The sequence below is a fragment of the Hylobates moloch genome, unplaced genomic scaffold, assembly GCF_009828535.3.
Source record: "Hylobates moloch isolate HMO894 unplaced genomic scaffold, HMol_V3 SCAFFOLD_10, whole genome shotgun sequence".
NCBI classification, from domain to species: Eukaryota; Metazoa; Chordata; class Mammalia; order Primates; family Hylobatidae; genus Hylobates; species Hylobates moloch.
The window spans coordinates 97,197,845-97,223,757 of NW_026652285.1; the positions used below are offsets into that span (position 1 = coordinate 97,197,845).

Consider the following 25,913-nt stretch of genomic DNA (forward strand, 5'->3'; position numbering starts at 1 on the left):
TATGGAATTCATCACCAGCAGAACAAAAGGAAAAGAAGAGTGTCCTTTAAGCAAAAGGAAAATAATCAAAAAAAGAAACTTAGAGATATAGGAAAAAAATATACAGCAAGGGTAAAGGAAATGTATGGGTAAATATAAGCAAATATTGACATTATAACACGAAGATATGCATGCGTTTTACAGAAGAATGGAAAAAAAGTTAGTCTATTAATTGAAAGGGGAATAAATGGAGTTAAAGTGTGCTGAGGTCCTTGCATTATTCTAAAAGTGACAAAAATAATAATTTATACTAAATTTTAAGTCAGGAAAGCATGCCTTAATCTCTAGATTTTTTTTTTTTTTTTTGGAGACAGAGTCTCACTATGTTGCCCAGGCTGGTGTGCAGTGGCCTGATCATGGCTCACTGCAACCTCCGCTTCCCAGGCTCAAGCCATCCTCCCATCTCAACCTCTTGAGTAGCTGTGTCTCCAGGTGCACCACCATGCTCGGCTAATTTTTTGTATTTTTTAGTAGAGACATGATCTCCCCATGTTGCCCAGTTGGTCTCAAACTCATGGACTCAAGTAATCCTCCTGCCTCAGCCTCCCAAAGTGCTAGATTTACAGGCATGGGCCACTGTGCCCAGCCTAGTCTCTATATTAAAATCTTAAAAAAAAAAAAGCAGGCTGGGCACAGTGGCTCATGCCCATAATCTCAGCACTTTGGGAGGCCAAGGTGGGCGGATCACGAGGTCAAAGGAGTTCGAGACCAGCCTGACCAACATGGTGAAACCCCATCTCTACTAAAAATACAAAAATTAGCCGGGTGTGGTGGCACATGCCTGTAATCCCAGCTACTCAGGAGGCTGAGGCAGGAGAATTGCTTGAATCTGGGAGGCGGGGGTTGCAGTGAGCCAAAATTGAAAAAAAACAAAGAAAGAAAGAAAAACCAAAACAAAGGCCAGGCACGGTGGCTCATGCCTGTAATCCCAGAACTTTGGGAGGCTGAGACAGGTGGGTCATGAGGTCAGGAGATCAAGACCAGCCTGGCCAACATGTTGAAACGCTGTCTCTACTAAAAATACAAAAATTAGCTGGGCATGGTGGCGCGTGCCTGTAATCCCAGCTACTCGGGAGGCTGAGGCAAGAGAATCACTTGAACCAGGGAGTAGGAGGTTGCAGTGAGTCCAGATCGCACCACTGCACTCCAGCCTGGTGTGAGAGTGAGACTCCGTCTCGGGGAAAAAAAAAAAAAAAAAAGTAAAACACTGTATAAGTACTAATGAAGTCAAACAATAGAATGGTTTTAATTATAACCCCCCACTCCCCAAAAAAACGGAAGATTGGGCCCGGAGCGGTAGCTCACGCCTGTAATCCCAGCACTTTGGGAGGCTGACGTGGGCGGATCACTTGAGATCAGGAGTTCGAGACCAGCCTGGCCAACATGGCAAAACCCCATCTCTATTAAAAATACAAAAATTAGAAAGGCATGGTGGCACACACCTGTAATCCCAGCCACTCAGGAGGTGAAGATTGCAGTGAGTCAAGATCGCACCACTGCACTCTAGCCTGGGTGACAGAATGAGAATCAATCTCAAAGGAGGAAAAAAAAAAAAGAGAATGAATATAGAAAAGACAGCACAAATGGAAGGCAAAGAATATAACAGTAAAATTAAAACACAATATATCAGTAGCTACAATATATTTTAATGAACTAAGTAATAAAATTTAATGATGAAGTCCATTAGATTGGATTTAAGAAAAAAAACTGATACATGAGTAAAAGATTGAAAAAGGTTGAAAGTCAAAGTATGGAAAATACATACCTTGAAACATCAACCAAAAGGGAAGAAGTGTAGCTATGCTATTATCAGGCAACACTGACTTTAAGTCCCCCCCACAAAAAAATCAATACAGATGAGAAGAATATTCCCTAGTGACAAAGTGTTCAATTCAATATATCCCTTTTATCTTTTTTTTTTTTTGAGACAGAGTTTCACTCTTATCACCCAGGCTGAAGTGCAATGGCGGGATCTCAGCTCACTACAACCTCCATCTCCCAGGTTCAAGTGATTCTCCTGCCTCAGCCTCCCAAGTAGCTGGGATTACAGGCATGCACCACCATGCCCAGCCAAGTTTTGTATTTTTAGTAGAGATGTGGTTTCACCATATTGGCCAGGCTGGTCTTGAACTCCAGACCTCAGGTGATCCCCCTGCCTTGGTCTCCCAAAGTGCTGGGATTACAGGCGTGAGCCACCGCGCCCAGCCAATTCAATATATTTCTAAAAATCATATGCACCTAATAACATAGCCTCAAAATATATAAACAAAAATGGATAAAACTAAACAAATCAGACAAATCCACAATCATAATGGGAAATTTTAGAACATATCCCTCAGTAACTAACAAAAGAATCATAAAAAAAGATTAACGATAGTAGAATTTTTAAAATCCCCATTAATAAAGTCGACCTAACTGAAATACAGAAAACCACACATCTACAAACTGCAGAATATGTCTTTTTTTATATACATACCCATGGAGCAATCATAAAGACCAATTCTAGATGGGTGCCGTGGTTCAAATAAATAAATTAATTAACACTAATTCTCATACTCCATCTCAAATAAATAAGTAAATTAAATACTAATTCTATGCTAGATATAAATCAAGTCCCTACTGTCACAAATAATTAAAATTACAGTATGCCTTCTGACCACACTGCAAGTAAGTGAGAAATCAATAGCCAAAATATTACTAAAAAAATTCTCAGCTGGGCACAGTGGCTCACACCTGTAATCTCAGCACTTTGGGAGGCTGAGGTGGGCAGATCACCTGGGGTCAGGAGTTCGAGACCAGACTGGCCAACATAGTGAAATCCCGTCTCTACTACAAATACAAAAACTAGCTGGGCATGGTGGTGGGTGCCTGTAATCCCAGCTACTCGGGAGGCTGAGGCAGGAAAATCACTTGAAACCAGGAGGCGGAGGTTGCAGTGAGCCAAGATCGTGCCACTGCACTCTAGCCTGGGTGACAGAGTGGAAGTCCATCTCAAAAAAAAAAAAAAAATTCCCATGTTTGGAAATTAAGAAATATCCATGTAAATAATTCACGGGTCAAAAAACATCATAATGAAAAGTAGAAAACATTCTGAACTGATTCACAATGAAAATTAAAGCTTATACATACAGATAATTCTATGCTTAGAGAGAAATGGCTGGCCTTTAAACAGATACATTTAAAAAGAGGTTAGGAAATGAACAGCCAATAAGAGCAAATTAAACCCAAAGAAAATAGAGGGCAATAAATTTACACAGATGAAATTAATTAAATAAGAAACACAACAAAGTCAACAAAATAAAGTTAGTTCTTTAAAAAGACTAATAAAACCCTGGCAAGAATGACTCACAGGGGAAAAAAAAACAACAACAGAGAATAACTAATATCAAGAATGAAAGGCCGGGCGCGGTGGCTCAAGCCTGTAATCCCAGCACTTTGGGAGGCCGAGGCGGGTGGATCACGAGGTCAGGAGATCGAGACCATCCTGGCTAACACGGTGAAACCCCGTCTCTACTAAAAGTACAAAAAATTAGCCGGGCGAGGTGGCGGGCGCCTGTAGTCCCAGCTACGCGGGAGGCTGAGGCAGGAGAATGGCGTGAACCTGGGGGGCAGAGCTTGCAGTGAGCCGAGATCACGCCACTGCACTCCAGCCTGGGTGAAAGAGCGAGACTCCGTCTCAAAAAAAAAAAAAAAAAAGAATGAAAAAAAGGAATATCACTGCTGAAAACAAAAAGATCACGAAAGGAATATTATAATAACTTAATGCCATCAACGTGAACATTTAAGTAAAATAGACAAACACTGAGAAAAACACTTATTGCTAAACCTGATACAGAAAGAAATTTTGAAGAGTTCTAGATCTACTAAAAAATTGACAGCCTAATTGAAAGCCTACCTACAATGAAAACTCCACACCCAGGTGGTTTCACTGGCAAATTTATAAAAAACATCTAAAGAAGACAAAAGAAAAAGAGGCAATCTTACATAAACTCTTACAGAATAGAGAAGAAGGAACATTCCTCAGCTCATTTTATGATGCCAACATAATTTTGATACCAAACCCTAACAGGGATATTATAAGAAAGCAAAATTACAGGCCATTCTCACTAATGAGTATAGATGCAAATATACTAAGCCAAATGTTAGCAAGTCCAATTCAGCAATATATAAAAAGGACATGACAAAATTGGACTTATTTTAGGAATGTAAAGTTGGTTTGATATTTGAAAATCAATTACTGTAATTTATCACACAAGTAGAATGAAGGACAAAAATCATACTACAATTGCTCAACAGATGCACAACTCACATTTGGTAAAATTTAACATTGGCTCACAATTAAGAAAAAAAAACCAACTCAGCAAACTAGGAACAGAAAGGCAGCTTCATTAATTTTATAAAGGATATGTATTTTAAAACTATAGGAAAAATCATACTTTTCAGTGAAATGCTGATATCTTTCCCCTTGAGATTGTGAATGACTGCTATCACCAGAACCTCTGATACTGTATTGAATAAAGAAAAAAAGAAAACAAAAAAGATGTAAGCTGTTATTATTTGTACATAACATGAACATTTCCATAGAAATTTCAAAAGAATCTATATGTAATTATCAGAATTAACCAGTGAGTTTAGCAAAGTTTCTGGATAAAAGGTCAACACATATAAAGGTTAAGTATATTTCTATATTCCCAAGAACAAAGAAAAAATTTTTACATCAATTTAGTGTAGCCTAAGTGTACAGTGATTATAAAATCTACAGAAGTGTATGGTCATGTCCTAGGGCCTTCACATTCACTCACCACTTGCTCACTGACTCACCCAGAGCAACTTCCAGTCCTGCAGGCTCCATTCATGGTAAGTGCCCTGATAGGTATACCATTTTTTATTTTATTTATTTATTTTTTATTTTTTATTTTTTTTTGAGACAGAGACTCGCTCTATCTCCCAGGCTGGAGTGCAGTGGCCCGATCTTGGCTCACTGCAAACTCCGCCTCCCGAGTTCACACCATTTTCCTGCCTCAGCCTCTGGAGTAGCTGGGACTATAGGCGCCCGCCACCACGCCCGGCTAATTTTTTGTATTTTTAGTAGAGACGGGGTTTCACCGTGTTAGCCAGGATGGTCTCAATCTCCTGACCTCGTGATCTGCCTGCCTCGGCCTCCCAAAGTGCTGGAATTACAGGCGCGAGCCACTGCACCCAGCCTATTTATTTTTTTTAAAGATGCAGCTGTGCTTGGAACCATTTTTTAATCTCTTACATTGTGTTTTTACTGCACCGTTTCTATGTTTAGATATGTTTGGATATACAAGTACTTAACATTGTATAATTGCTAACAGTATTCAGTACAGTACCATGCTGTACGGGTTTGCAGCCCAGGAGCAACGGGCTATACTATGAAGCCTAGGTATGTAGGAAGGCTATACCATCTAGTTTGTGTTAAGTACACTCTATGATATTTGCACAACAAAATTGCCTCATGACACATTTCTCAGAACATATCCCTGTTGTTAAGCAACACGACTGTATATATAAATTATATGGGGAGATTGGAAATCTATAAACAAGATCAATTCAACAGACACTTGTGGGAAGCACATGGGTAAACATATCACAAGAATAGAAGTAAAGACAAAGGAAAAAGAACATATATTTTAATGGGTTAAACTGTGTCCCCCTTAAAAGATATGTTGAAGTCCTAACTTCGGGTACCTGTGAACGGGACAGGACCTTCTTTGGAAAGAGGTGTTTTGCAGATGTAATTAAGGCCTAAGTTAAGATGACGTCATGCTGGAGTAGAGTGGGCCCTGAACACAATGTGACTGCTGTCCTTAAAGAGCAGAGGAGACACACAGACAGACACACAGGGAAGGGAGAGTGCCACGTGAAGACAGACAAGAGGGAAGGCAGCCACGTGAAGACGGAGGCAGAGATCAAAATCACACAGCTGCAAGCCAAGGAACGCCAAGGATTGCTGGCAACCATCAGAAGCCGGGAGAGAGGCCTGGAACAGATTTCCCTTCTGAGTCGCTAAGAAGGAACCAATTCTGCAACCACTTAATTTTGGATTCTGGCCTCCTGAACTATGAAAGCATAAATTTCTGTTGTTTTAAGCCACCTAGCTTGTCATTTCTCATTTTGGTCTTAATTTACATTTCTCTGACAACTAATGAAGTTCAATACCCTTTCATTTGTTACAGCAGGCCTGGGAAACTAATACATAGATACATAATACATCGATAGAGTCCTCACACAGATTACAAAATGGGCAAACAAGCAAAACAACAACGAGCAGGGACAACTGCTCAAAGACGTGTTTTGCTGAGTAAAGAAAATTTGGCAAATTATTGAACTGCCTTGTTGATAATTACTTTTTATAGGAAGTTTGTGACAAAGCAACAAGAAAAACTGCCTCTCTGGATTGAATTCTGAGTAAGTAGTTGGTAATATGAAAGTCTGAAAGAAATCTTGAGAGAAAACAATGTTAAGTCTGCATTACATTATACCAGTATGCATAAAGTGGAGTCATAATGGCAGTGAAAAGGGCCCTGATACAGCACAAAAGCCCGAGTATTTCTGTTGCTAACAATTACTAGTTGTGTGATTTTAACCAAAAATAACTTTAGTTAACACTTTGATTGCAAGTTTTTAATCCAGCAAAACAAGAAATTTACAAGACAGGCATGGTGGCTCACACCTGTAATCCCAGCACTTTGGGAGGCCAAGGCAGGAGGATCGCTTGAGGCTAGATGTTCAAGACCAACCTGGGCAACAAAGCAAGACCCCATCTCACAAACATTTAAAAATTAGCCAGGCATGATGGCATGCACCTGTAGTCCCAGCTACTCGGGAAGCTGAGGCAGGAGGATCCCTTCAGCCCAGGAGTTTGAGGTTACAGTGAGCTGATTGAGCCACCACACTCCAACCTGAGTGACGGAGTCAGATCCTGTCTGAACAACAATAACAACAACAACAAAAAAACACAAAATAAAACAAAAAACAAAGAGGCTGAGCATGGTGGCTTATGCCTCTAATCCCAGAACTTTGGGAACCCAAGACAGACAGACTGCTTGAAGCCAGGAGTTCAAGACCAGCCTGAATAACATGGCAAAACCCCATCTCGATTATTCTGTAACATTTTTTTATAAAAAAATTAAAAATAAATTTACACTTGGCTTGCTTACCTCAGATACCTGTTGTGAAGATAAAAATAAGATTTCAGCTGTAAAATCAGTTTGAAAACACTACATAATATATAATATCACCATCACTATTATTCTGCATTTAGTGATGTTTCAAAAACATAAGGAACAACTCTGCGATCAGACTGAAAAGGTAAACAGGCAGAGAAAAGAAAGGAAGTACATAGGAAAGAAAATAAAAATATAACAAAAAATTTGACCAGGCGCGGGGCTCACGCCTATAATCCCAGCACTTTGGGAGTCCAAGGCGGTTGGAAAACTTGTGGTCAGGAGTTCAAGACCAACCTGGTCAACATGGTGAAACTGCTGTCTCTACTAAAAATACAAAAAATTAGCCAGGCGTGGTAGCACGCGCCTGTAACCCCAGCTACTCGGGAGGCTGAGGCAGGAGAATCACTTTAACCCAAGAGGCAGAGGTTGCAGTGAGCCAAGATCATGCCACTGCACTCCAGCCTGGGAGACAGAGCAAGACTCCATCTCAAGAAAAAAAAAAAATTAAAAAACAAAAAGATTTATTCTGACAAAGAAAGGAGAGCATTTATGGAAATCACATGCTAAGAAAGGGATCATTTTGTTATGAACTCAGATTTTTTTTTTTTTTTTGAGACGAAGTCTTGCTCTGTCACCCAGGCTGGAGTCCAGTGGCGTGATCTTGGCTCACTGCAAGTTCCACCTCCCAGGTTCACGCCATTCTCCTGCCTCAGCCTCCCGAGTAGCTGGGACTACAGGCACACGCCACCACGCCTGGCTAATTTTTTTGTATTTTTAGTAGAGACGGGGTTTCACCATGTCAGGCAGGATGGTCTCGATCTCCTGACCTTGTGATCTGCCCGCCTCAGCCTCCCGAAGTGCTGGGATTACAGGCGTCAGCCACTGCACCCGGCCTTTTTTTTTTTTTTTTTGAGACGGAGTCTCGCTCTTGTCACCAAGGCTGGAGTGCAGTTGTGTGATCTCAGCTCACTGCAACCTCCGCCTCCCAGGTTCAAGCAATTCTCCTGCCTTAGCCTCCTGAGTAGCTGGGATTACAGGCGCCGGCCACCACACCCGGCTGATTTTTGTACTTTTAGTAGAGATGTGGTTTCGCCATGTTGGCCAGGCTAGTCTCGAACTCCTGACCTCAGGTGATCTGCCCACCTCGGTCTCCCAAAGTGCTGCGGTTACAGGCGTGAGCCACTGTGCCCGGCCATGAGCTCATATTTTTAAAAAACATAAAAAGAGATGGAATGGCTGTATAATTAAGCATGAGCATAAAATACTATCACATATCCCAGCTGTAAAAATAGAATATTAATAATACCTAGCTCTTAAAGTTGTTGGACAATAAAATGAACTAACAGATATGAAACTGTGCTATAAATTACACTATACCATGAAATTGTTAGTTTCAAAACTGTTGCAAATATACTCCGAAACAGCACAAATTGAAAAATACCAAGTACAGAAAGTGTTGAATATGTGTGTATATGTGAGGGGTGATGATGATGGTTTTGCCATATTCAGTATAAACAGAATAGCTACCACTTGGTACAGATGGCATTCCTATAATGGGAACAAATGACAGAGCTCTAAAAGCTGGTCCTTACCACATTGTGAAGCATCTTCATGTATCAAGGATAGCATAAAATTATCATGAATTATACACAAATTATTTTCTAAAAACAATCTTTTTTTTTTTTTTTTTGGAGACATAGTCTCGCCCTGTTGCCCAGGCTTGAGTGCAGCGGTGCAATCTCAGCTCACAGCAAGCTCCACCTCCGGGATTCAAGCAGTTCTCCTGCCTCAGCCTCCGAGTAGCTGGGATTACAGGCACCTGCCACCAAACCCAACTAGTTTTTGTATTTTTAGTAGAGACAGGGTTTCACCATGTTGGCCAGGCTGGTCTAACACTCCTGACCTCAAGTGATCCACCTACCTCGACCTCCCAAAGTGCTGGGATTACAAGAATGAGCCACCACACCAGGCCAAAACAATCTTTTTGTCTTATTCCAACATGTTACTGAAGTTAAATTACAAGGCCAGGCATGGTGGCTCACGCCTGTAATCTCATGCCTGTAATCCCAAGGTACGAAGATCACTTGAGGCCAAGAGTTCAAGACTAGCTTGGGCAATATCTGATATGGTTTGGCTGTGTCCCTACCCAAATCACATCTTGAATTGTAGCTCCCATAATTCCCATGTGTTGTGGGAGGGACCTGGTGGGGAGATAATTGAATCATGGGGGCGGTTTCCCCTATACTGTTCTCATGGTAGTGAACAAGTCTCACAAGATCCGATGGTTTTATAAGAGGAAACCCCTTTCGCTTGGTTCTCATTTTCTCTCTTGTCTGCCGCCACATAAGATGTGCTTTTCACCTTCCACCATGATTGGGAGGCCTCCTAGCTACATGGAGGTGTGAGTCCATTAAACTTCTTTTCCTTTATGTCACCCAGTCTCAGGTGTGTCTTTATTAGCCGTGTGAAAACGGACTAACACACTATCACAAGACTCTATCTCTATAATTTTTTTTTTTTTTAATTAGTCTGGTATGGTGTTGTGTGCCTATAGTCCTAGCTATTAGGAGGCTGAGGTGGAAGGATCGCTTGAGCCCAGGAGTTCTAGGCCCCAGTGAACATGACTATACCACTGCACTACAGCCTGGGTGACAGAATGAGACTCTAATTCAAAGAAAAAAAGTTACATGCTATAATAATAATGAAAAGAGAAATGCATAGGTACCAAACTTCTTGTTGATCAATGTATAAAGAAACTGAATAATACCATGAGGGCAGAGAGTTTAAGAAAAGGAAGCCAAAGGAGTTTTGGCATGGAGCAGCAGTGATACACAGCCAGAAGGCCATTTGTAAAATATTGCCCACAAGACTATAAAAACATCGTTTTGCCTGTCAAATATAGAAAACGAGAGATGTTTATCTAACACACACAACTACACAAATTCCAGTACTCATTCAACTGAGACACAGCACAACCTAGAAGAAAGCACTGCAGTGAAAGCGAAAAAAAGGCAGGAAAAAAAGAGAACACACAATTGCTTCATACACAGAGCAAAAGGAGTGTTGGTTAATCAGAGTAAATGTTGGCTCCGCTTGCTGTATTCTGCATTTTCTCTAGTGCACACTGGTATAATTAGTCGATACTTATTGAGGAAACTAAGTTCTGATTAGCATGAGGTGTTCAGGGCAAAAGAATATATTACTTTCACTGCTTAAGGCATACAGATCTGCATGCATTTGTTTCAAGGCCAGTGCAGAACGGAAAACTAAAGAGGGCAAGGGACAGGGGATAGTAGAGATTCTTTATTTATTTATTTATTTATTTATTTTTTGAGACAAAGTCTTGCTCTGTCACCAGGCTGCAGTGCAGTGGCGCAATCTCAGCTCACTGCAACCTCTGCCTCCTGGGTTCAAGCGATTCTCCTGCCTCAGCCTCCCGAGTAGCTGGGACTACAGGCAGGCACCACCATGCCCAGCTAACTTTTGTATTTTTAGTAGAGGTGGGGTTTCTATGTTGAATCCATGTTGGCCAGGATGGTCTCGATCTCCTGACCTCGTGATCCACCCGCCTTGGCCTCCCAAAGTGCTGGGATTACAGGTGTGAGATACTAAGATTCTTATTACTGAGAAAAGATATAGTTACATTAAAAATTTCTTCTCCAATGTACAAAAATAACAATGAAGCAAACAGTATTTAATAACTGAGTATAAATGAAATAAAACAGAAAAAATTGAAAAATGCAGAAAATACCTTTTAAAAATTTATTCCTATGACTTATTTTTTTATTGTGGTAAAATATACATATTTACCATCTTAACCATTTCTAAGTGTACAGTTCAGTGGTATTGAATACATCCATAGTGTTATATAGCCATCACCACCATCCATCTCCATTTTCATCTTGTAAAACTGAAATTCTATACCCATTACATAATAACTCCCCATTTTCCCCTCCTCCTAGCCCCTGGCAGCCACCAATCTACTTTCTGTCGATAGGTTTGACCACTCTAAGAATATCATGTAAGTGGAATCATACAGTATTTGTCTTTTTGTGTCTAGCTTATTTCACTTGGCATTATGTCCTCATGATCTATCCATGGTGCATGGTGTAGCATATATCAGTATTTCCTTCCTTTTTAAGGCTGAATCATACGCCCTTGTTTTTATATACCATATTTTGCTTCTCCATTCATCCATTGATGGACACATAGGTTGCTGCCATGTTATAACTACTATGAATAATGCTGCTATGAACATGGGTATACAAATATCTCATAAAGAACCTGCTCTCAATTATTTTGGATATAAACCTAGAAGTAGAATTGCTGGATCATATGAGGATTCTATTTTTAATTTTTTGAGGAACTGCCATATTGTTTTCCACAGTGGCTGTATCATTTCATAGTCCCACCAACAATGCACAAGAGCTCCAACTTCTCCATGTTTCTCAACACTTGTTATTTTCTATTTATTACTATCATACCTTCTTGATAGCAGCCATATGAATTAGTGTAGTTTTTATTTGCATTTCTCTAATGACAAGTGATGTTGAGCATCTTTTCACCTGCTTATTGGCCATTTGTATATCTTCTTTGGAGCAATGTCTATCCTATGACTCTGTTTATGCAGCAAAAAGACACTTATACAAGGGCACTTTCAAAATAAATGTAATGTAAAGATAAAAAAGAAACAAAAATAAAAATAAAATAAATGTGTAAATAAAATGAAGAGTACAGGATTTAATCACTCTGAAAGGTTTTTTTCCCTGTATGGTTAGTCAAATACCCTCACATTTCACTCACAGACTGCAGGCTTCTATTCTTCCCATTCTTCCAGATGCTCTCAATTTCCTTAAGCACTCTTGTTCTCCTTTTTTTTTTTTTAAGAGAGAGTTGCCAGGCGTGGTGGCTCATGCCTTCATGCCTGTAATCCCAGCACTTTGGGAGGCCAAGGTGGGCAGATCATGAGGTCAAGAGATCGAGACCGTCCTGGCTAACACGGTGAAACCCGGTCCCTACTAAAAATACAAAAAATTAGCTGAGTGTGGTGGCACGCGCCTGTAGTCCCAGCTACTCAGGAGGCTGAGGCAGGAAAATTGCTTGAACCCAACAAGCAGAGGTTGCAGCGAGCCAAGATTGCGCCACCGCACTCCAGCCTGGGTGACAGAGCGAGACTCCATACCAAAAAAAAAAAAAAGATAAAAGTCTCGCTCTATCACTCAGGTTGGAGTGCAGCAGCACAATCTTGGCTCACTACAACCCCCACCTCCCAGGTTCAAGGGATTCTCCTGCCTCAGCCTCCTGAGTAGCTGGGATTACAGGCGTGCACCACCATGCCCGGCTAATTATTGTATTTTTAGTAGAGATGGGGGTTTCACCATGTTGGCCAAGTTGGTCTTAAACTCCTGACCTCAAGTGATCTGCCCACCTCAGCCTCCCAAAGTGTTGGGATTACAGGCATGAGCCTGGCCTCATTCTGCCTTATTTTCAGAATAGTTACTACTTCTCTCAGTGGCAAAGAACAGATAGAATCTCCTAAGGATATCCAGGCTTGCAGTTATGCTGGTTCCCAAATCCAAACTTGATCTAATTTAAATACAAATCCAATAAAATCTAAACCCTTATATTATTAATATGAAAAACTGGCCAGAGACGGTGGCTCATGCCTGTAATCCCAACACTCTGGGAGGCCGAGGTGGGCGGATCACCCGAAGTCAGGAGTTTGAGACCAGCCTGACCAACATGGTGAAACCCCGTTTCTACTAAAAATACAAAATTAGCCAGGCATGGTGGCGCATGCCTGTAATCCCAGCCACTCGGGCGGCTGAGGCAAGAGAATTGCTTGAACCCAGGAGGCGGAGGTTGCAGAATCACACCACTGCACTTCAGTCTGGGCAACAAGAGTGAAACTCCATCTCAAAAAAAATAAAAGATGAAAAACTAAGGTCCAGTTAGTTGGTTATCTAAAAACAATACATACAAACAAGATGCATGGAATGACTATTTATGAAGCTAATGGGGCAGGAAATACAAAAATATACAAAATGAAAGAAAGCATCCAAAATATGAATCTGGAGACAGATGTAAGGAAGCATGACTCAAAGCCGCCTACTCCTAACAATTCATTCAAACTGTCTCCAGTAGAGAACTCACAGAGGCAGAAAATACAATGTAGTTTCATTTAAATCACCATTTATTTATTTATAACACCAAAACTCAAGAGGAAACAACATATGTAGGCAAAAGCCTCAATCACCAATCAACAAGCTATTAGGTCTATATTTCTATTTAGTCTGTAAAGAAGTGCAGGCCACATAGATGTTTCATTCTTTTTTTTTTTTTTTGAGACGGCTTCTCACTTACTCTGTGAGTGGCATGATCTCCCGGCTCACTGCAACCTCTGCTCCCAGGTTCAAGCAATTCTCCTGCCTCAGGCTCCCATGTAGCTAGGATTACTGGCATGCACCACCACGCCCAGCTAATTTTTTTTTTTTTTTTTTTTGAGTTGCAGTTTCGCTCCTGTTGCCCAGGCTGGAGTGCAGTGGCATGATCTCCGCTCACAACAACCTCCGCCTCCAGGTTCAAGTGATTCTCCTGCCTTAGCCTCCCAAGTAGCTGGGATTACAGGCATGTGCCACCATGCCCGACTAATTTTGTATTTTTAGTAGAGACAGAGTTTCACCATGTTGACCAGGCTGGTCTTGAACTCCTGACCTCAAGTTTTCCAACCGCCTTGGCCTCCCAAAGTGCTGGGATTATAGGCATGAGCCACCATGCCTGGCCTTGTTGTATTTTTAGTAGAGATGAGGTTTCACCATGTTGGCCAGCCTGGTCTCGAACTCCTGACCTCAAGCGATCCACTCTCATCGGCCTCCCAAAGTGCTGGGATTACAGGTGTGAGCCACCACACCCGGCCAACAGACATTTCCTTGTTGATCGATCATATACAAAGATGCGAGCAACAGTGGCCAAAAGTCTGTGTATGTAGTACAAATACAAACAAAATGAAAATCATTACGGGACACTCGAGCAACATCTCAGCATACTCTGACAGAAGGCTGTTAGTCATCAAATGTTGGGTTAATCTGTACTAAGCAGAACAACAACAATAAAAATAACCCACTGAAAGATACTTATGGGCCAGGCGTGGTGGCCCATACCTGTTATCCCAGCACTTTGGGAGGCTGAGGCAGGCAGATCACTTAAGGTCAGGAGTTTCAGACCAGCTTGGCCAACATGGTGAGACCCCATCGCTATTAAAAATACAATAATTAGCTGGGCGTGGTGGCACCCGCCTGTAATCCCAGCTACTCAGGAGACTGAGATAGGAGAATTGCTTGAACCCAGGGGGTGGAGGTTGTAGTGAGCCAAGATTGCACCACTGTACTCCAGCCTAGGCCACACAGTGAGTGAGAAGTCATCTCAAAAAAAAAAAAAAAAAAAACTGTCCTTGTGGCCTGCACTTCCAAAAAAAAAAAAAAGAAAGAAAGAAAAAAGGAAACATGGATGGCTGGGCGGTGGCTCACCTCTGTAATCCCAGCACTTTGGGAGGTCGAGGCAGGCAAATTGTTTTGAGTTCAAGAGTTTGAGACCAGTCTGGCCAACATGGCGAAACACCATTTTTCTTTTCTTTTCTTTTTTTGAGACAGAGTCTCACTCTGTCACCCAGGCTGGAGTGCAGTGGCATGATCTCAGCTCACTGCAACTCTCTGCCTCCCGGTTTCTAGCGATTCTCCTGCCTCAGCCTCCCTAGTAGCTGGGACTACAGGCAAATGCCATCACACCTGGCTAATGCAAATTTTTAGTAGAGATGGGGTTTCATTCTCCATGTTGGCCAGGTGGTCTCAAACTCCTGACCTCAGGTGATCCACCTGCCTTGGCCTCCCAAAGTGCTGGGATTACAGGCGTGAGCCACCGTGCCCAGCAGAAACTCCATTTTTCTACAAAAAATTGAAAAAATTAGCCAGGCATGATGGTGTGTGCCTGTAGTCTCACCTACTCGGGAAGGTGAGGTGGGAGCGCCACTGCACTCCAGCTTGGGTGACAGAGCCAGTCCCTACTCATATGGTCATACGATCTATTCCGTGACAATTCTGCTTTCCTACATTTCATGTTTTGTCTACAATAATTGGATGCATGACAGGTAAGAAAAGAATAAACTTTTCCTCAAAAGAGAAAGAAAAGTTACTTTTTCTTTAAGCAGTAACTGATTGGTTATATTTGTTTCTCCTTGTAATACTCTGTTGTATGGATATGCCAAATTTTGTTTCTCATCAGTTGATGAACAGACTTTCACTTTTTGGCTACTATGAATAATACTGCTACAAATATTTGCCTACAAGATTTTGTATAGACATGTTTTCATTTCTTCTGGGGGTATACCTCCTAGTAGAATTGCAGGGTCATCTGACAACTCTATGTTAACCTTGTTAGGAGCTACCAGACTGTTTTCCAAAGTGAATGTACCATTTCACACATGCAGCAATGTATGAAGTATTGTACTTCTCCACATCCTCAACAACGCTTGTTATTATCTGTCTAGAGAGATTTGGATTTCCCTGATGGCTTTTCATGTGTTTACTGGGGCTTTGTATATTTCCTTCGAAGAAATGTCTACTCAGATACTTGACATTTATTTATTTATTTATTTATTTATTTATTTATTTATTTAATTTATTTATTTACTTATGAGATGGAGCCTTGCTGTGTCACCCAGGCTGGAGTCCAGTGGTGCAATCTTGGCTCACTACAACCTCTGCCTCCTAAGTTCAAGCTATTCTTGTGCCTCGGCCTCCCAAGTAGCTGGGATTATAGGCACCTGCCAACACGCCTGGCTAATTTTTGTATTTTTAGTACAGACAGTGTTTCACTATGTTGGCCAGGTTGGACTCGAACTCCTGACCTCAAGTGATCCACCCCCCTCTGCCTCCCAAAGTGCTGGGATTACAGGCGTAAGCTACCGCACCCAGCCTTTGGTGTATTTTTTTAATGGGTTTTCTTTTTATTATTTCATTTTAAGAGTTCATTACACATTCTAGATAAAAAACACCTTGCCAGATAAATGATTGGCAAATACATTATTCCTTTTTGTGAGTTGTCTTCACTTTTTTGGATTGCTTATATTTCTATTTTTCTTTTCTCATAGTTAACTTTTATTTTTGTCAAAATAATATATAAACAATAAAAAAGTCAACATTAGGCTGGACTTGTTGGCTCACATCTGTAATCCCAGCACTTTGGAAGGCCGAGGTGGGCAGATTACCTAAGGTCAAGAGTTCAAGACCAGCCTGGCAAATATGGTGAAACCACATCTCTACCAAAAATACAAAAAATTAGCCAGGCATGGTGGCACATGCCTATAATCCCAGCTACTCGGGAGGCTGAGGCAGGAGAATCGCTTGAACCCAGGAGGTGGAGGTTGCAGTGAGCTGAGATCACGCCACTGCACTCCAGCTTGAGCGATAAGAGTGAAACTCTGTCTCAAAAAAAGTCAACATTACCCACAAACACTTAAAGACAGTAGTCTGCTGGTTCACCCTTCCCCCCACCACCCCCATACTGCCAGCATCAACAGCTTCCCACTGTTAGGCCGGCCACAGTGGCTCACACTTACAATCCCAGCGCTTTGAGAGGCCAAGGCAGGACAGTCACTTGAGCCTGGGAGTTTGAGACCAGCCTGGGAAACATAGTGAGACTCCTATAAAAAATCTAAAAATTAGGTGGACGTGGTGGTGCACACCTGTAGCCCCAGCTACTTGGGAATCTGAGGCAAGAGGATCACTTGAGCCCAAGAGTTCAAGTGAGCCATAAATGCACCACTGTACTCCAGCCTGGGGGACAGAGCAAGACCCTGTCTCTAAAATGTAAGAAAAACCAAAAATCAAAAAACTTTCAATTCTTCTGTTTTACCTGGTAGTTTCCGCTATTTTCGTATATAATAAGCTTTTCTTGCAATTGCTTGATTCATCTATTTTGATAATAGTTTCCTCTATTTTCCTATATAATAAGCTTTTCTTGCAATTGCTTGATTCATCTATTTTTGATATTCATCTATTTCGATAAGAGTTTCCTCTATTTTCCTATATAAGCTTTTCTTGCAATTACTTGATTCATCTATTTTTGATATTCATCTATTTTGATAATAATTTCCTCTATTTTCCTATATAATAAGCTTTCCTTGCAATTGCTTGATTCATCTATTTTTGATATTACAGATTTTCTGTAAATGGCAAATAAGGATTTTGTTCTCTTATAGCTCCCAGAGTGCCTCCCCCCATCATTAGTTATATTATTGTTAATTGTATCATTATTTGGGGTTATGTAAGCTAATAATTATATATCTTTGGTTAAATCAATCATTAATGCTTAAATTGTGAGCCTTATTGCTTCATTATACGGTACATAATAGGATATTAAAAGGGAGAGAAGATCAGCATATAATTGAAAAGGCTCCTCAGACATCTATAACTGGAAGTCAGTTGTACTTCTTTTAAATCCTGTTCCTTGCTCCTTAGTAAATAATTTTTCACACTTGCTAGTTAAATGCTATACTGTTTAATCAAATTTCATAGAGAAAGCATCTTCATATAAAAATGCCTGGGTTTTTTTTAACCTATCTTAATTAACAACTCATTAGTTCAAGAATTCCCAGTCTTTGAGTCTGTAAATGATACTACTATCCTGTTTGACACAATGACAGTTATAGAAATTACAAGATGGTGCTTAAGAAATCCCTGTTAGCATCCAAATTCATATGCACTGGCAAACATGTTGGTGACTTAAAAAAAAAAAAAACTAGTATTTCACGGAACATGAGGAGAAGGATGTAAGAAATAAAGAAAGTTATTGACCCTCAGTTTTCATTCAGCATTCGATTACGAAAGCAGGAATTAGACCCCAAAGTCTGTAAAGGGAATATGTGCACAACACTTAACAAAGCACATGAATTATTCCTTGAATTACAGCAATAAACAAGATGCCATGTGAATTCTAAAAGGTACCTTGATTGTCTACATACTACCAAAAGCAGTTTAAAATCTGGGATTGCTTAACTAGAGGGAAGTTATCTAAAAAAAAGAAATCGCCCTCCAGTTCGTTGGATCCTTAGTCACCTGTAGCTGGAAGGAGGAAGAAAAAGGCAGGGGGCAGGGTACAGGAGAAATCAAGCTCCCACGCTCCAGAAACTATGCCAGGCATTTTATGTACTTATCATCTGCACACTCCTAAAAGGTAGGCACTGTCACCAGAATTTAGAGATGAAAAAAACAGGCTTAAGTATTTCTCCAGAATTACACAGTTAGAAAAGAACCCCCAAAGTCACACTCTTCTTCCCAAAAGACCCTCATAGTATGCATCCTTAGATAAAAACACAAATATTGTGAAATAGGGTTGTCTGATCCTGAGTTATCCCAGTATTTCAAATCCCATAGATCCTACCTCTCCTTTTCCTTAAAACATAAGTAAAAGTATTTTCAGGTTTTCCCCTACCCAGTGATTAAAAATCACTCTTTGAAAAAAATATTATGAGACCCAAAAGAATCACTAAAACAATTTTCAGAAATTGATTTTGGTTATCAGATCTACCTCTCAAGGAGTGGCTCGAATTACTAGCTATTTTACTTTGGGCATGTTATTTAACTTTTCTCAGCTTTGGGATTTCTTCAACTCCAAAACAGAGATTATATTATTTACCCCTTATAAAGGTATTATGAAGATTCTGTTAGACAATATTCATAACATTATGTCACAGAAAGTGCCCATAAACAGTCAATACAAGGTAGTAAATACTAAAGCTGATAATTTATACCATCAATCACAATCCACTGTGATATGTTTTGACTGCGTCCCCAACCAAATCTCATCTTGAATTCCCACGTGTTGTGGGAGGGATCCAGTGGGAGTAAATGAATCACGGAGGCAAGTCTTTCTCATGCTGTTCTCCTGATAGTGAATAAGTCTCATGAGACCCAATGGTTTTAAAAAGGGGAGTTCCCCTGTACAAGTTATCTCTTTGACTGCTGCCATCCATGTAAGATGTGACTTGCTCCTCCTTGCCTTCTGTCATGATTGTGAGGCCTCCCCAGCCACATGGAACTGTAAGTCCAATTAAACCTTTCTTTTTTAATTGTCAAGTCTCAGGTATGTCTTTGTGAGCAGCATGAAAATGGACTAATACAGTAAATTGGTACCAGTGGAGTGGGGCTTGCTGAAATGTAGAAGTGACTTTGGAACTGGATAACAGGCAGAGGTTGGAACAGTTTGGAGGGCTCAGAAGAAGACAGGAAAATGTGGGAAAGTTTGGAACTCCATAGAGACTTGTTGAATGGCTTTGCCCAAAATGCTGATAGTGATATGGACAATAAAATCCAGGCTGAGGTGGTCTCAGATGGAGATAAGGAACTTGTTAGGAAGTGGAGCAAAGGCAACTCTTGTCATGTCTTAGCAAAGAGACTGGTGGCATTTTGCCCCTACCCTGGAGATCGGTGGAACTTTGAACTTGAGAGAGATGATTTAGGGTATCTGGTGGAAGAAATTTCTAAGCAGCAAAGCATTCAAGAGGTGACTTGGGTGCTATTAAAGGCACTCAGTTTTGTTTTGTTTTGTTTGGAGATGTAGTCTTGCTCTGTTGCCCAGGCTGGAGTGCAATGGCACCATCTCAGCTCACTGCAACCTCTGCCTCCCGAGTTCAAGCAATTTTTGTGCCTCAGCCTACTGAGTAGCTGGGACCACAAGCGCATGTTGCCACGCCCAGCTAATTTTTTATATTTTTTAGTAGAGAGGGAGGTTCACCATGTTGCCCAGGCTGATCTTAAACTCCTGAGCTCAGGCAATCTGCCTGCCTCAGCTTCCCAAGGTGCTAGGATTACAGACATGAGCCACCATGCCCAGTCCTAGTCACTCAGTTTTATAAGGGAAGAAGAGCATAAAAGTTCAGAAACTTTGCAGACTGACAATGTGACAGAGAGGAGAAACCCATTTTCTGGGGAGACATTCAAGCTGGCTGCAGAAATTTGCATAAGTAACGAGGAGCCCAAAGTTAATCCCCAAGACTATGGAAAAAATGTCCAGGGAATGTCAGAGATCTTCATGGCAGCCCCTCCCATCACAGGCCTGGAGGTGTAGGAGAATATGGTTTTGCGGGCCAGGCCCAGGGTCGCCGTGCCATGTGTGGTCTACAGACTTGGTGCCCTGCATCCCAGCCACCCCAGCCATGACTAAAAGGGGCCAAGGTACAGCTTGGGCTGTTGCTTCGGAGGGTACAAGCCCCAAGCCTTGGGAGCTTCCACATGGTGTTGAGACTGCGGGTGCACAGAAGTCAAGACCTGAAGTTTGGGAACCTCTGCCTAGATTTCAGAAGATGTATGGAAACACCTGGATGCCCAGGCAGAAGTTTGCTGCAGGGGCGGGGCCCTCATGGAGAACCTCTGCTAAGGTAGTTCAGAAAGGAAATGTGGGCCTGGAACCCCCACACAGAGTCCCTACTGAGGCGCTGCCTAGTGGAGCTATGAGAAGAGGGCCACAGTCTTCCAGACCCCAGAATGGCAGATACACTGACAGCTTGCACCATGTGCCTGGAAAGTCTGTAGAAACTCAACGCCAGCCCGTGAAAGCAGCCGGGAGGGACGCTATACCCTGCAAAGCCACAGGGGCGGAGCTGCACAAGACCATAGGAGCCCACCTCTTGCATCAGCGTGACCTGAATGTGAGACATGGAGTCAAAGGAGTTCATTTTGGAGCTTTCAGATTTGACTGCCCTGCAGGATTTCAGACTTGCATGGGGCTTGTAGCCCCTTTGTTTTGGCCAATTTCTCCCATTTTGAATGGCTGCATTTATCCAATGCTTGTACCCCCAGTGTACCTAAGAAGTCACTAACTTGTTTTTGATTTTACAGGCTCATAGGCAGAAGGGACTTGCCTTGTCTTGAATGAAAGGACTTTGGAGTTAATGCTGAAATGAGTTAAGACTTTGGGGGACTGTTGGGAAGGCATGATTGGTTTTGAAATGTGAGGACATTAGATTTGGGAGGGGCCAGGGGCAGAATAAGGTTTGGCTGTGTCCCCACCCAAATCTCATCTTGAATTCCCATGTGTTGTGGGAGGGACCCAGAGGTAACTGAATGAATGGGGGCAAGTCTTTCCTGTCCTGTTCTCATGACAGACAATAAGTCTCATGAGATCTGATGGTTTTAAAAAGAGGAGTTCCCTTGCACAAGCTCACTCTTTGCCTGCTGCTATCCATGTAAGACATGACTTGCAGGCCAGGCATGGTGGCTCATGCCTGTAATCCCAGCACTTTAGGAGGCTGGGGCAGGTGGATCACCTGAGGTCAGGAGTTCATGACCAGCCTGGTCAACATGGTGAAACCTCATCTCTACTAAAAATACAAAAACTAGCTGGGTGTGGTGGTGCGTGCCTGTAATCCCAGCTACTCCAGAGGCTGAGGCAAGAGAATTGCTTGAACCCAGGAGGCGGAGGTTGCAGTGAGCTGACATCACACCAATGCACTCCAGCCTATGTGACACAGCGAGATTCCATCTCAAAAAAAAAAAAAGACGTGACTTGCTCCTCCTTGCCTTCTGCCATGATTTTGAGGCTTCCTCAGCCACATGGAACTGTAAGTCCAATTAAACCTCTTTCTTTTGTAAATTGCCCGGTCTCAGGTAGCCTTCATCAGCTATATGAAAACGGAGTAATCACACTGTTAGTTCAATCATTCAACAAATATTGACAGCCTTCTATGTGCCAGGTGTTTTTCCAGGTGCTAGAAGATGGTAGTGAAAAAAACAGTGAAAAAAATATCTGCTTTCACAGAGTGTACTTTCTACACTCTGTGAAAGACAAAAATAAAATGAGGATAAATATAATATTCCAAGTGGTAAGAAGTACTATGAAAAAAGTACAGCAGGAAGGGAGAATGACGGAGGGTGATACTTTCACTGGAGTAGGCGAGGTGAAGCTTGCAGAGTTCCACTGGAGTGGAGACATGGATGAAATGAAGGCTGGGAGATCCAGGTTCCAGGTAGAGGAACAAGTACAAAGATGCTGAGGCAGGTACGTACTTGGTGTACGGAGAAACGAGAGGGTCTGTCTAAAAATACAACAGTAAAAAAAACTTTTTTTAACCTAGCCCCTCATAAATTAGTTAATATGAACAGGACTCTTGGCTGCTTTTTTTTTTTTTTTTTTTTTTTTGAGACGGATCTCCCCAGTGGCGCTATCTTGGCTCACTGCAAGCTCCGCCTCCCAGGTTCACACCATTCCCCTGCCTCAGTCTCCCAAGTAGCTGGGACTACAGGTGCATGCCACCACGCCCGGTTAACTTTTTGTATTTTTAGTAGAGACGGGGTTTCACCGTGTTAGCCAGGATGGTCTCGATCTCCTGACCTCATGATCCGCCCGCCTCGGCCTCCCAAAGTGCTGGGATTACAGGTGTGAGCCACTGCGCCCAGCTGGCTGCTGCTTTTTAAGCACTACATAAAAGAGGCCAAGCAGAGACAACAATCCAGATGCCCATGCTCCGAGCTTGTCATCCTGGCTGGGGCCGAAGCTGCTTATTCTGACTGACCACAGAAAGGGAGCACTCTGGTTCCCCTAGAGGGGCGACCTTTTTCTAATTTGCACCAAGGAACCATACAGGCCACCTGCAACCCCTTCAGGATTTCCCTTTCCATAGAATGCATTGTGTCTACAATCATCAAAGCAGTGCTAATGGGCCTGTCAACTGAGAAATGAAAACAGATTCATCATGTTAAGGTAGATTCTATAATGACATTTATTAAAAAGGGGTTATAACATGAGATCACCACAACTGTTATTGTTCTTTATCTTGATATAATTTTTTAAAAATCTAATAAGCTAAATAAGGCTATGTGATATACATACACTGGAAGTGAATTCTGAAGACCCAAGTCCAAGTCCCAATTGTTCCATTTTCCCCAAAGTCACGCAGCTTACAGTTTTATCAAATTTCAGTTTCTTCATTTGTATCGAGGATAATGAGCACTAACTACCCTATCTTACTAGACTACTGTGACAAATCCTATTAAAAAGTAACCATTTTTTATTACTATCAATTAAAAAGGCAAATGTAATTATATTGTAATAAAAGTAGACTGTGTTTTTTATTAAGGAAAAATATCTTGAGAACAATAGACTTTAAAAGGTTAAAAAAAAAAAATCAAATAACAGACGGGTGCAGTGGCTCATGCCTGTAATCCCAGCACTTTGGAAGGTTGAGGTGGGCAGATCACCTGAGGTCAGGGGTTCGAGACCAGCCTTGCCAACATGGTGAAACCCCATATCAACTAAAAATACAAAAATTAGCCATGCGTGGTGGCATGCACCTGTAGTCCCAGCTACTCAGGAAGCTGAGGCAGGAGAATCATTTGAACCAAAGGGTGGGGACTGCAGTGAGCCGAGATTGCACCACTGCACTCTAGCTCTGGGCAACACAGCAAGGCTCTGTCTCAAAAAAGAAAAAAAAAATCAAATAACATATCAGAGTAAGGCTCTGTCTCAAAAAAGAAAAAAAATCAAATAACATATCAGGCTTCCACATTAAAAAAATATTGGCTGGGTGCAGTGGCTCATGCCTGTAATCCCAGCACTTTGGGAGGCCAATGCAGGAGGATTACTTAAGCCCAAGAGTCCCCATTAAAAACTTAGCCAGGTGTTGTGGTGCACACCTATAGTCTCAGCTACTCAGGAGGCTGAGGTAGGAGGATCACTTGAGCTAGGAGGCTGAGAATGCAGTGAGACGTGATCGCACCTGGGCAACAAAGCGAGATCCTGTCTCAAAATATATATGATAATTCTTTGCTGCTGAGAAAAAGTTCCATCTGAGCCACCTAGAGGGTTAAAATATGCCATGATGATAATGATGATACCATTAAAAACCGAGCAAGACTGCTGACTGAGGATTCCTCCCAAGAGGACCAAGTGTCAAGCTGACACATCCTCTTCTCCTGGAGGTTCATCAAGTCTTATTCTTCTGTCAAGCCTCTACCCTTAGCAAACATAAGTAGACAGTAATTTTTTAGCCAATTTAAAAGTTATTAAACTGACTTAGTGCCACCATCTCTATCAAACTTTTCTAGATCACTCCTGTCAGAAACAATTTTTTTTTTGAGCTCTTAAAATACTTTGCTTATATAGCTCAGTTGCCTTATATCATAGTTATTTGTGTACACTCGTCATCCCCTTCCTAAATTGTAAGCTACTTGAAAGCAGTAGCTGTGTGAAATAACCTCTTCCTTAAAGCACTTTATGTAAGTGCCTTGAACACTGTTTCCAGGCAACTCCAAAATATGAACTAATCAAAGGCAGTGAAACAGTTTATGTGTGCCTGCTCTATGGCTGCCACTGTTCTAGGTGCTTGAAAGAGAACTTCAGCTACCACAGGTGGTCAGAGGTAAGGAAAAGTGACTGTGGCAGGGACTTGATACTCTCCAAACACTGGGAAACCTCATCACTGGAGGATCTCAGAGGGAATGCTGAATAGCTGGCATTACAAAGATGAAAAAAGGTCACCATTCAATCTTCTAAGAAAGAAGACTATAATCGGATTGGCCTAGTGGTACATGTGGAATCTATAAGGATTTTGTGAAAACAAAGGAAATCCTTCAAATTCCAAAGCCTTAGCCAGACTGCTGATCTAAAAATATGTAGATTAATTATCAGGAGATTCTTAATAGATCAAAATGTAGTCTACAAAGGCAGATAGATATATTTGGGACCAGCATAGGGGCAAGAGTGGCGTGGGTAAGAGCACTGGTGTCAAACAGCCTGCACTCAATCCTGGTGCTGCCACTTACTATTCAAATACAGCTGCATGATTTTAGCCAAGTCATTTGACCTCTTTGTGCTTCAACTTTCCCATATATAAAATGGGTAGAATAATAGAAACGATTTCCCAGGGTTATCATGAAGATTAAGTGAGAATGTATGTAAAGTGTTTAGAAGAGAGTCTGGCATACATTAAATGTTATGTAAGTAATATTGCCATTTAATTTACCACCTAGACTAGGACAATTCTGTGAATGAAAAGGGACACTATTAGACTCTGGAAAACCAGACTGTGTCAGGCAAACTAGGACATATGGTCACCCTATAAATAAGCGTAAGAAGAAACAAAGGCATGTAACTAGAGAAAACAGCATTCTCTACTTCACCTCCCATAGATGCAGGTACCAAATGTTAAGATCGACTTAACTCTTCTGCTAAAGACATGTTATAGCTAAATAAGCACACTTAGTTTTTTGCTGTAAATACCACATGCCAGTAGCATTGATTGATATATCAGTCAATACTGGCATGATGCCCTCAAGATTAGTAGCAGCCATCCAACAAATATTGAGGACATGCTAATGGTATCAGGCAGAAAGTTGGTAAGACTTGGTCCTTGCCCTCAAGAAGCTCACCACCAGTTAAGGAAATGATTCCTGCAGGTACTAGCTAGTAACTAGTAACTAGTCCCCAGAGGCCATTGCTATAGCAAATATACCAAAGCCTGAAGATATCTCAGAAAACACTGGCAAAGATGAAAAGGGTGATTTGAAAAACAGACACAGTAGAAAAGAGAAAGTATTGCATTATTTTACATGGCACTTTCAAATAAATAAAGACATTCTAGAAAAATAATTAGAAAAAAGTACTTGCAGCAGATAGCTTTTATTTGGCCCA

At 41.5% G+C, this 25,913-nt stretch overlaps 1 protein-coding gene across 3 annotated transcripts in view; it reads right to left on the minus strand.

Annotated features, from left to right (window-relative positions):
- The window catches only part of SCAI (suppressor of cancer cell invasion), a 186,685-nt gene that overhangs the window by 103,831 nt on the left and 56,941 nt on the right, over window positions 1-25,913 (minus strand). For 2 of the 3 annotated variants that reach the window (XM_032165115.2, XM_032165114.2), the window contains exon 3: window positions 4,476-4,544. The exons of the other annotated variant lie outside the window; for it this stretch is intronic. In XM_032165115.2, the coding sequence (XP_032021006.1) occupies window positions 4,476-4,544 (69 nt within the window). The remainder of the gene's footprint in view (window positions 1-4,475; window positions 4,545-25,913) is intronic. 3 annotated transcript variants of the gene reach the window in all.